This window comes from Gopherus flavomarginatus, chromosome 10 (genome assembly GCF_025201925.1).
Source record: "Gopherus flavomarginatus isolate rGopFla2 chromosome 10, rGopFla2.mat.asm, whole genome shotgun sequence".
NCBI classification, from domain to species: Eukaryota; Metazoa; Chordata; order Testudines; family Testudinidae; genus Gopherus; species Gopherus flavomarginatus.
Genome location: NC_066626.1, coordinates 71301944 through 71314761, shown reverse-complemented (window position 1 = coordinate 71314761; position 12818 = coordinate 71301944). Strand labels below are relative to the sequence as shown.

At 46.6% G+C, this 12818-nt stretch overlaps 1 protein-coding gene across 2 annotated transcripts in view; it reads right to left on the bottom strand.

The window, feature by feature from the left end:
• MYLK (myosin light chain kinase) overlaps positions 1-12818 on the bottom strand; it is a 344254-nt gene that overhangs the window by 125417 nt on the left and 206019 nt on the right. For both annotated transcript variants that reach the window (XM_050916915.1, XM_050916916.1), the window contains one exon: positions 4987-5124. In XM_050916915.1, coding sequence (XP_050772872.1) covers positions 4987-5124 — 138 coding nt within the window. The remainder of the gene's footprint in view (positions 1-4986; positions 5125-12818) is intronic.

Here is a 12818-nt window from a genome sequence, read left to right as displayed (position 1 = left end):
CCTGTCCTGAACAGAGGTGATGACTGGACCATTGCTCTGGACAAAAGAGTCAAAATGGGAGCTCGAGGTGGAGTAGGGGGAGAGAGAAACATCAGAGAGTAGGGTCATGTTGACTGGCCAAATCCCAGACCTGAATACTTTCTCTTCTGCGACCTACGCCCCTTTCTGAGGTAGCTCCATTGTCTTGGGGAAGTGACAGGCTGCTCAAAGGTGTTTTGCAGACAGTATTGCTGCTGCTATTGACCACCATAGTGGTGCCTTTGCACTGCTGAAATATACACCCCCCCCAGAAATGTAACGTAACCCTGGAATCCTTGAAGAAATGGAGTCTCGTCCATCTTGTCTGAAAAAAAGCACTCAGCTGTCGAAGGGTAAATCCTCCATAGTCTGTTGCATGTCAGGAACAATGCGCACGTTCTCCAGCAAGGAGACTCTTCTCATGGTCCCTGCTGAGGCCATCACTCTGGTCGACGTGTCTGTGACATCCCATGTGGACTGCAATGTCTTGGCCACATGGCAGCCTTTGGCGATGAACCCCTGAAACTTCTCCCTGGAGGCTTCAGACAACTGATCTGCAAACTTAGACAGAGCCGTCCAATTCACAAAATCATATCTGGACAATAGTGCCTGCTGGCTCGCAATCCACATTTTCAGTGAAGAGGAGGTTTAGAGCTTTCTACTCCTTGTCCTTAGAAGTGGACTTAAATCTGCCCTGCCGGAGTCTATCTTTCATGGCAGTTACAACCAGAGAAATTTGGGGCCAGATGGGAGTAAATGCCCTCAAATCCTTCCATCGGTACAAAATAGTGTCTCTCCAAGCTCTTTGCAGAGGGAGTACCAAAGCAGATGTGCTCCAAAGAATCTTTGCAGGATCTAGGAGCACACAGTTAATAGAGAGAACCACTCTCCCAGGGGCAGATGGCTGCAGGACATCCAACGACTAATGGGTATTCTTCTTCAGGAACTCCTGAATGCCCAGGGAAGCGGACATGTGCTGCAAAATGTCCTGGTTGGCCTTCAAGTCTTCTGGCACTAAAGGAGAGGAAGAGCCAGGCACTGACAAATCATCTGGGGACAAAAAAAGAGGTCATTAACTGCACCAGGCTGGATCCCGTTCCTGGACTGATGAACCTGGACAGGACAACTCTGGAGGCTCTGCAAGAGGAAGGCTGAATTGGTGCCTGGATCTGCAGCAGATCAACGGTCCCTGCCACTGATCTGCCTGGTGATCTTACCTTAGGGTAAGCTGAGGGAGTGCGACCTCTTCAAGTGAGTGTCCCCCAGGTTCCATGGATCCCACTGTGGGAAAGAATAGGGCATTGATGGCCAGGAGGTGCTGGGTCAGGAGTCCCCATCCTGACCAAAAGATGAGTGCCAATCCTGGTGCCCATGGTGCTCCATGAACAGCCCTTGATGTATGCCAGGTAATGGAGAGTGGGAGGAGGAAGAACCCAACCTGAATGCCAAGGAGTCTCGGACTCCCAGGAATAAAGATGGAGCCAGCCCTGAGGGTGCAAGTATCTGGTTTGACTCATCCGCCGTCACCCAGAACAAGGCAGGGACTGGCCCCAATGGTGGAAATGATACCACCAGCATCGAGTACACCTCTGTTTCCGGTGCTAGGAGTGGCACCAACCCTGAAGCCAGGAGCAGTAACAATGTCGCTGACAGTGATGAAATGGAGAATGGTGAGTGCTGCCACAGTAACATTAGTGGCACTGAGCATAGCACAGTAACAAGGAGTTTCCTGGTGTTGAGGAGGTCCCTTGCACAGAGCCTGGCACTGCCCCACTTCCAGAGACCACAAAAGGAAACACTGAGTTGCTGTGCCAACAGACACAAAAGTTCAATGGCCCACCCACCTACCCACCAGGGCTATAACCTAGGTTAGCCCTGGAAAAGTTCTGGACTAAGGCAGAGGTCGGGGCAGAGGAGGCCCACTGCAGCCTGATACGCCGCCAGTATTGACATCACCTATATAGGTACCAGACAACAGACACTTCAGAGCTGGAACCAGAGTAGACAGTACAGGGTCTCTAACCCCCTACACAGTACTGGGGAGTGGTGAGAGGGACCTGCTCCACCTTGCATGCTGGTAACAACACTAGGCTGGCCCATGCTCTTTCTGGAGAAGAGTCTCCATGAGACCCGGCATGGTCTCAATTGGTCTTATGCGACCTTTTCCTTGGTGCACTTGAGTGGGATCAGCTCCTCCATCTCTTCAGTGAGGCACCAGATCCAGAGTGCGAAACAGCAGCAGTTTCAGAACCCAAGGGCAACCTTCAGTCTGATATAGGCCTTGGTGCTGAAGCAGGCCGCATGACCTGTGAAGGTCCCTAGCCACCTGAGTCCCTTTTGTGGATGATTTACAAATTAAACACCACTCCCTGACATGGTCTTTGCCCAAGTACAGCAAGCATCGTACATGGGGTCGCTCCCCCAACACAACAGACAAAGTTTAAACCCCAGTGAGGGCATCACCAGGGAAATACTTAACTAAAGCTAATTCACAATAAATCTTAACTAATACTAAAACTAAGGGTACTAACTATATAGAACTAGAAAAGTCACTAAACGAGAGAGAGAGATTATGAAGTTAAGAATCACACAGAGCTCTGACTCCAGCCACAGGCAGTAAGAAGGGACTGAGGGGGGTTGAGGCGATGCTGCCTCATATAGCCAGGGGAGGGGTAATGAGCAACAGGCATGAGCACTGCCTCCTATGGGTACTGCGAGGCAAAATTCTCTGGCTCCAGTGTGCCGGATCCTAAGTGGAATACACAGCTGCATCTACTTGAAGCAGTGGATGAACACCAAAAGAAACAGGTGCTAGCTTAAAGCAGAGGTCCGCAGTGAGAGCACAAAGTACAATGACAACTTTTGCCCAAAAGGCTGTCTCCCAGTCACCTACTCTAATTATTGTAACAGGCAAAATTATTTCCAGTAGAACTCCAGTATCAGAGGGGTAGCCGTGTTAGTCTGGATCTGTAAAAGCAGGAAAGAATCCTGTGGCACCTTATAGGACCAGACTTCAAAAACTTCAGGACCAGACTTCAAAGAGAAACTGCTGAGCTTCAGTTCATCTGCAAATTTGACACCATCAGCTCAGGATTGAACAAAGACTGTGAATGGCTTGCCAACTACAGAACCAGTTTCTCCTCTCTTGGTTTTCACACCTCAACTGCTAGAACAGGGCCTCATCCTCCCTGATTGAACTGACCTCGTTATCTCTAGCTTGCTTGCTAGCATATATATACCTGCCCCTGGATATTTCCACCACATGCATCTGAAGAAGTGGGTATTCACCCACGAAAGCTCATGCTCCAAAACGTCTGTTAGTCTATAAGGTGCCACAGGATTCTTTGCTGCTTTTCCAGTAGAAGGTTTTCCATGAGATGTTGGTTGCTCGATAGGGAAGATCTTAGCCAAAAGGTGGTAGGATGAGACTTGTTTGTTTTTAATAGTTCAATTCTGGGTCAAGCAGGCGATACCCTTATTCCTGCTGAGTAGTACTTTATCCCTTGCACAGTGGCGGATTAAGAAACTTGCTGTCCCTAGGCCCTCGAAAAACTGCCCCCCCCACAATTCACCTCCGCTCCCCCGCGGCAAGCCTGGGAGAGAGGGAGGGGGGAGAAGGGGAGTTGTGATGCACTCGGGGGATGGCAGAGGTAGAGTGATGGTGAGCTGAGGCAGGGAGCGCTTCCCTGCCCCCCACAAAGAGTTACTCCCTGCGACTGCCGGCCCCAGGTCACCTCCGCTATCCCCTGAGCGCACTGATACTCGCTTCTCCCTCCCTCCCTCCCAGCACTTTTGCGCGGCAAGTCTGGGAGGGAGGAGGGAGATGTGGCACGCTCGGGGGATGGCGGGGCAGGGAGTGGTTCCCTGCCCCCCCCAAAGAGTTACTCCCCGCACCCGCTGGCCCCCGGTCACCTCCACCATCCCCTGAGCCACTACTCTCTTCTCCCTCTCTCCCTCCCAGCGTTTTTGCGCGGCAAGCCTGGGAGGGAGGGGGCAGAAGAGGAGTTGTGCCGCTCAGGTGATGGCAGCGGTGGAGGTGAGCTGGGGCAGGGAGTGGTTCCCGGCCCTACCCCCAGGCCCCAGCTCACCTCTGCTCCGCCTCCTCTGAGTGCCGCTACTCGCTTTTCCCTCCCTCCCAGCACTTTCACGTGGCAAGCCTGGGAGGGAGGTGGAGGGAGGGAAGCGCAGCACGCCTGGGGGAGGAGGCTGGCCCGGGATTTGGGGAAGGGGCGGAGTTGGGGAGCAGGCATGAGCAAATTTGCCGATCCTGCAAATTTTCCACCCTAGGCCTGGGCGATAATACGCCACTTCCCTCACACAATCCCATACGGAATAAATAGGAGTACTGAATAGTAAGGTACTACTCTGAGTAAGGGAATCAGTCTGACACTTGATGATTTCATCTTCAAAAAGCCATGGATGTCAATGGAGATGTCTGCGATAGGAGGTAATGTTGAGTATTTTTTAGTACATCTCTTTGGAGATAAAAAATAAATAAATAAAGGTGTGAGCTATAAAATTACATTTTAGATCCTCTGATCAAAGTTAGCTGCCAAAGATTTGTGTTACTAAAGTTCACACTACAGCTGATCTCTCTTCTGCAGCATTAATCTTGCACCAGCTGACAGCAGTTCAATCTTGTCTGGTTCACAGCACAGGCTATTATGAGCCCTTCAAGACTTAATTTCAGTTCAACAAGGAGTTGATATTATTCTGCTTATTATTACAATAAAGAGATCCTTCTACAGATCTGAACACTAACAATAGACAGTGTTCATCCACCTTCAGGTTCAGTCTAGATGACCCTGATTTTTACTTTGTTAAAATTGGCTCCTTGAAGCACTATATTTAATTACAAAAAGTCTCTCTCACTATGACATAAAAGGCAAACGCTGCACATTTTAATTATTTGGTAGGTCTAGCATCCAAGGTTTTTCTTTTAAATAATGCTGATACTTGGTTACTTACCTGATACTTCCACAGTCATTATTACTTGGCTTCCATCCATTACCTTGAGGTCAGTCAGGCCTTTAAGGAAGACTGGTGCAAAGGTCTTGTTAGTCTGGACAGACTGTGCACTTTCCACTTTCTTGCTGCTTTTCTTTTCTGTGGAAACAATGGAAAAATAGGTCTCTTACTGGGAACTCTCACTATGCATGTTAGCTGTTCTTCGACTCAGGATGATTTCAGTTGAGTGGTTCAGTCCAGTTCTTAGACAGGTATACACATCACCAAAACTCACCACCAACATGGCTGTCTCTCTTGCTGGCAGCCCCAGAAGAGAGGCCAAAGACTGAGTGAAAGTATTGACTGAAGTGTCCTCCCTCCCCCAGTCCTTCCAGCTCAGAGTTCAGGTATATTGGAAGGATAGCATGGAGAAGTTTGAACTAATTTTCTTTAATACACCTCTCCTTATGCAGAGACTCTCTCTCTATAGCTGACAATCCAGTTCCTTTCATGAATACTAAATTCATAGTGGAATATGGAAACCCACCTCACCCCTGTCCTGTATTACACTCAGCAAAATATGCAACGATGGGAAAGATTTCTTCCTGCCCCCTGAGGCAACTGGCTTATGCCCTGAAGGATAAGCTCTGTTTATCCTTACTTTAGGGTATATAACGAAACTACAGCTCCTTTTGTTAAAAATTATCCAGGATTGCTGGAGACTCCTACTACGGTCTGTCTGGAGGGATTCATATGGTGTGAAATCAGCTTATTTGGCTAGATCCTGACAGATGCATCAGATAAGGGTAGGTACTTCTGCTCAAAAGCTCAGAGGAAGGGCATTTATGGAGCCAATGTAGTGGTGGTGGCCAAATATAGCAAGCCATCAACCATCTGTCAGTCACTTGGGAACACTTGCTGTTTGATTTATCTTGTGAGCTCGCTGAGGGTAGAGCTGTTTTGTCTTGTACAATGACAAGTACACACTCATGGCCCTCCATAAACAAGAACAGCTTCTTTTGTGTCTGTTCCCGTCCAAGAGATTTTGCCCTAATTCTCCCTAGAGTGTTTTTGTCTAAGGGGCCTTTTCTAATGAGGTTTTGTCCCAGAGGCTTATGGTACAGGAAAACTTTCCCATAGGGATGGATAGAAAGAGATCGAAGCTTGTTCGGTAAGAAATGTGGGAATTCAGACCTACTGCAGTTGGATTTAATGGGCTTAGCTTTTGAAATGCCTAGTTTTCCACCATGCTTCATGTATCTAGCATCTATTTGCAGTGCAAGTGGCATTGTGTAGGTAAAATGGTCATGATTTTGGTTCAGGCCCAACTCCAGTAACAAGCTACTAGGGTTTGTTAGCTCCCCCTGTACTTCATTCTTCACTCATAGAGAATGTTAGAGAAAGGAAGTGCTGGAAAAGGACTACTGCCTTGTGCAATCCAAGCTAGCTTCCTCTGCTACATTTCTAATGCCTGGCAAAGCACCACACAGAAAGGAATAAAGATCGAGGAGGGGGGACAGCCACTAAAAGGGAGAGGAGGAGACAAATAGAATGGGGGCGGGAAGGGGAGGAAGAGAGAAATAGGACAGGAAATAGGAGAGAGTAGAGACCAAAAATGACACTGAGAAATAATGCTTCTTGAATGCCCTTTATCCCAGCACCTCATAACACTTTAGAAATACAGAGAGAAGGAAGAAGGCACGCAAAGAGGAGGAACAGAGGAGGCAAACTAAAAAAGAAGGAACAGGAAGAACATAAAGGGTGGAAACAGCATTGTTACTAATAGTACTCCACTAAGACTGACCAGGACATTTACTAGAATGTTTGAGTTCCTTGTTCTGTATAATTTAACAGGTGAATTTCTGTTCTGTTATCAAGAGATGAGACTACACAGCATGCGCAGAATATGTTAAACCGGTTTAATCACTGCAGAAGGAATATGTCAAAAACAAAACTCAAAAAACAATGTGTCAACAGCATTAACTCCTCCGAATGTGCACCACAAAAATGCATGTTTTATCCATGGGAATGAAACCAGTTGTTTATACAAAGCTGTATCAAAGTTAAAGGACATCTGCAGTGGTGGTGAAGAGCAAACCACTACAAATAATTACATCTCAAATATAACAAAGAGTGATTACAAGTTTAGGCTCCAGTTTCGCAAGTTGTTCCAAGCAGATGAACCCCTCCACACACATGCAGTGTTGATGACTTCACTGGGGCTGTGTGTGGAAGGGCGGCTCTACCCATGTATAGCAACTTGCAGGATCAAGGTCTAAATAAGCAATCTTCCATCATGACTGGCCAATGCTGACCTATAGTACCTGACACTTTAAGATGAAGTGCAGAGAGCCAAGCACCGCTTAAGTCTCAGAAACAAGGCTTAGGTTGAATTTAAGCAGTGCTTAGGCTTGTACCAATCTCTCCACATAGCTGAATTTCACCTTTACAGAAAGCATAAAGATACTTAAACAGTGTATGTTTAGCTCAATAAAAAAAGAGCTGGAAGGGAGAGGGCAAAAGGATGTAAACACTAGCGAGGGAGAAGAATTAAGGTGGGACAAGGCAGAAATGGGATGAAATTATGAACATGAAAATTAGGCTGAATATTAGCAGGGAGAAAAAATTCCTGAAGCTGAGCAGGGTCTCTTCAGGAGCAGAAAGAAAGGCACAGTGTATATCATAACCACTAGGGAGACATTCCTATCCTTATAAACATGTTCTGTATCAATACACAGACATTGTTTGTTTTAAACTTCTCCTTAAGAATGTAGTATTAAGCCTTTCAGATTTACTTTAAATGGTCCACTACTTAATTTCTCATTATATTTTATGACCCAGTAGCGGAAATGATACTGTTTTCTGATGCTCACGCTTGCTAAAGCACACATATGGCAGAGAAGGATATTACCGTGACTGAGGTAGAGGCCAAACTTGAACAGCTTGATGGGACAAAATCGGAGGGCCCGGACAATCTCCATCCGAGGATATTAAAGGAACTGGCGCGTGAAATTGCGAGCCTGTTAGCGAGAATTTTTAAGCAATCGATAAACTCGGGGGTTGTGCCGTACGACTGGAGGATTGCTAATGTAGTCCCTATTTTTAAGAAAGGGAATAAAAGTGATCCGGGTAATTATAGGCCTGTTAGCTTGAGGTCTGTAGTATGTAAGGTCTTGGAAAAAATTTTAAGGGAGAAAGTAGTCAAGGACATAGAGGTCAATGGTAATTGGGACGAATTGCAACATGGATTTACTAAAGGTAGATCGTGCCAAACCAATCTGATCTCCTTCTTTGAGAAGGTGACGGATTACTTAGATAAAGGAAATGCGGTAGATCTAATTTACCTCGATTTCAGTAAGGCGTTTGACACGGTTCCGCATGGGGAACTGTTAGTTAAATTGGAAAAGATGGGGATGAATATGCAAGTTGTAAGGTGGATAAGGAACTGGTTAAAGGGGAGACTCCAGCGGGTCGTATTGAAGGGTGAACTGTCAGGCTGGAAGGAGGTTACTAGTGGAGTCCCTCAAGGATCGGTTTTGGGACCAATCTTATTTAACCTTTTTATTACTGACCTTGGCACAAAGAGCGGGAATGTGCTAATAAAGTTTGCGGATGACACAAAGTTGGGGGGTATTGCTAACACGGAGAAGGACAGGGATACTATTCAGGAAGATCTGGACCACCTTGTAAACTGGAGTAAGAGTAATAGGATGAAATACAATAGTGAAAAGTGCAAGGTCATGCACTTAGGGATTAATAATAAGAATTTTAGATATACGTTGGGGACGCATCAGTTGGAAGCGACGGAGGAGGAGAAGGACCTTGGGGTATTGGTTGATAGCAGGATGACTATGAGCCGCTAATGTGATACGGCTGTTAAAAAAGCAAATGCGATTTTAGGATGCATTAGGCGAGGTATTTCCAGCAAGGATAAGGAGGTGTTAGTACCGTTATATAAGACGCTGGTGAGACCCCATCTGGAATATTGTGTGCAGTTCTGGTGTCCCATGTTCAAGAAGGATGAATTCAAACTGGAACAGGTCCAGAGACGGACTACTAGGATGATCCGAGGAATGGAAAACCTGTCTTATGAAAGGAGACTCAAAGAGCTTGGCTTGTTTAGCCTGGCCAAAAGAAGGCTGCGGGGGGATATGCTTGCTCTATATAAATATATCAGGGGGGTTAACGTTAGGGAGGGAGAGGAATTATTTAAGTTTAGTTCTAATGTAGGCACGAGGACGAATGGGTACAAACTGGATATTAGGAAGTTTAGACTTGAAATTAGATGAAGGTTTCTAACCATTAGGGGAGTGAAGTTTTGGAACAGCCTTCCGAGGGAAGTAGTGGGGGCAAAAGACTTATCTGGCTTCAAGACTAAGCTTGATAAGTATATGGAGGGGATGTTATGATAGGATAGTTTAATTTGGGCAATTGATCTTGGATTATCACCAGATAAGTCTGCTCAATGGTCTGTGGGGAGATGTTGGATGGGATGGGAACTGAGTTACTGCAGAGAATTCCTTCTTGGGTGCTGGCTGGTGAGTCTTGCCCACATGCTCAGGGTTTAGCTGATCGCCATATTTGGGGTCGGGAAGGAATTTTCCTCCAGGGCGGATTGGCAGGGGCCCTGGAGGTTTTTCGCCTTCCTCTGCAGCGTGGGGCATGGGTCGCTTGCTGGTGGATTCTCTGCAGTTTGAGGTCTTCAAACCAGTTTTGAGGATTTCAATAACTCAGTCCTGGATTAGGGGTTGTATAAAAGTGGATGGGTAGGGTCCTGTGGCCTGCCTTGTGCAGGAGGTCAGACTAGATGATCATATTGGTCCCTTCTGACCTATGAGTCTATAAGGCAGCTCTGAAGCAATGGAGGTGAGCATTTATGAGACTCTGACAGTGCTCTAATAGCTTCTAACTGCACCTGCTCTGAGTGAGAATTCCAAGGGAAATGAAAAGTGCAATCAAAGAATCATAGAAATGTAGGACTGGAAGAGACCTTGACAGGCCATCTAGTCCAATCCCTTGCACTGAAGAAAGACTAAGTATTGACCTGACCCTTGCAGGTGTTTGCCTGTTCTTAAGAACCTCCAGTGACCAAGATTCTACAGCCTCCCTAGGTAATTTGTTCGAGTGCCTAACTAGCCTCACATTTAGGATTTTTTTCCTAATAGCTAATTTAAATCTCCCTTGCTGCAATTTAAACTCATTACTTTTTGTCTTGTCTTCAGTGGATAAGGAGAACAATTTATCACCCTCCTCTTTATGACAACTTTTTAACGTACTCAAGACTTATCATGCCCCTCCCCCTACAATTCTCTTCTTCAGACTGAACAAACCTATTTTTTTCAATCATGGCTAAGATAACGAGTGTTACTGTTCAAATTATGACACCTAGTAGTAGTATGACCATAGTGCCTAGGGGCTCTCATCATAACCAGGACCCAACTGTACTAGGTGTTGTACAAACATAGAACAAAAAACAGCCCTTGCCCCGGGGCTTACAATCTAATCAGAGTGCAATAAATGAAAGGTTGAAGAGATTGACTACAAAGAAACCAGAACATACTTTTTTCAAACACACACATCACTAACAAAACAGATTTAACCATCCCTCCCCCAGATGCGTCTTACAGGGAACAATCTGATTTTAAGCTATTCATGTTCAAACACAGAGTCCTGCATGCACTGATATTTTAAGGCAGATTATCATAATTGCCATTTATTTCTAAACTTGAAAATGGCTTATATTATAGAGACTTAAATTCTGGATTTTAAACACCATCTGTTTAAAATGAAACCATGACCACTTATTCCATGTAATGTCCTTTCCTCTAAAAAGGACACAAGACACTGGATTTTAATTATGCTTAGGAAAATTGAATGGCTATGCTGACAAAGGTGTGACTTCTACTGGACACTAGACTGACAATATGGGTGTTCTCTTGTAGTCTCGCTGACTCTTAGTCTAAAGCCACACTTTCTCAGTTTGGGATCCAACTTTGCAATGTGATGTGCTGGAGTGGAATGCTTTACTCATACAGCATGCTAGTGCAGGAGTATTAAATTGCAGGATCTAGGCCTTAATCATTACCCAGTTGTCCTTTTGTAAATCACATATTGCAGTACAGGGTTGGTGAGGTAATATCTTGTATTGGACCAGCTCTTCTTCAGGTCTCGGTGTAAGCTCAAAAGCTTCTCTCTCTCACCAACAGAAGTTGGTCAAATATAAGATGTTACCTCACTCACCTTGTCTCTCTAATATCCTGGGAACAACATGGCTACAACACTGGAAACAATAATGCATTACGTTAACTTAAAAGCTATTGCAGACTGCATTATACTACTTCCTGACTTAGAACTTGTTAGCAAGGCTGCACAAGTATTTTCCTAACTTACTTTGGAAGAAAACCTATTTTCTTCAGTTTCACACACATTACTTCACCTTGCATAGATTATGCTTAAAAAAATGTCTTGTGTTTTTATGAAAAAAAGATAAAACATTAACATGCCCTCTATAATTCCAGGTTAAATAAATAACTCATGCCCATTTATGACGAAAGTAGACAGGCACTATATGTTTCCACCATGTAATGAAAATACTTAGCTAAGTATTTTGATTGATTTTTTTTCTGTTGGAAAAAGAGTGTGACATCTTGCAATGGGTCCTTGGAGTAACCTCAGGATTTAACAACCCACAAATGCAGACCACAACCACTCAAAACCACCACCAGTCACCAAATAACCACACACGGCACTGGGAATTGAACTAGTGACTTTCCAAACACTTGTATAAGGGGAGGGTGGGGGCGGGGATGGGACAAGAGAAACATAATACTCAAGAACAAAGGGTTGACAGCACACCCTATACAACAAGAGGCAGGTCTTGGGGTGGGTTGGGATTTCTTTCTCTCACCCCCCCACCCCCCAGCACTTTCTGCCATATTAACCCCCGAGTTCAGATGCTTCTTTGAACTGCTTCCTGTTTGGAAATCTTATGAGAGCAGTGTCTCACTAAACTTCTGGCAGGAACAGCTTCTCCTAGGACAGGCCTGCACAACATGCGGCCCGTGTGCGCTCACTGTGTGGCCCGCGGGCAAGCACTGGGGTAGGGCTGCTGGGTTCACCCCCTGCCCGGGGTGGGGACCTGCCTCATAGCCTGAGGCAGGAAGCGCTGGGCACGGGGCAGAGCCGGTAAGTGCTGAGCAAGGGGAGGGCCGCCTCGCCTGGGCTCGAGCCACAGGTTGGGGGGGGGGGAAGAGGAGGGACTGGGCCGAGACCCACCCATCCCCCCTCTTTGGCTGGAGCGAGGCAGGGTGGCTACTGCGCTGGTTGGTCCCAGGCTGGCCTCCATAGTGATCAGGGGGTTGAACTGTCTGTTGGTAGCCAGGAAATCCCCAGGGGAGACGTGTGTGTGTGTGTGTTGCACCTGCCCTGCCCCGCCCCGACTGCTGCCCCCTTTCTTGGTCCAGGGAACTTCCCTCTCCCCGGCCCCTATCACACTGCCACCCCCCCCGGGGCTCCCTGCGGCCCCTGCGTCTGTGCGTTGGACAGTCACATCCAATCCCTTCATACTGCCCCACTTTCCTCTCCTCTTAGTTCATAGCCCCAGAAAATCCTTTCAAACTGTCCCCCTTTTCCCCTCCCTTTATTTCATGGGGCAAATGACGAGTTGAGTGGGTGGGCGGGCAGTGGCGGCAAGGCTTTATAGTGGGGGGGATGGGTGAGGAGGCAAGCAGCGAGTTGGTGCTGGGGGGGGCATTTTCAGTATTTTAATTTTTGGTACTGCTGCGTGCAGTACTATGGGGGGGTGTTTCGGCAGGGCTGGGCAGCGCTGGGGGGGGGGGCGGGTGTTTTGGTGG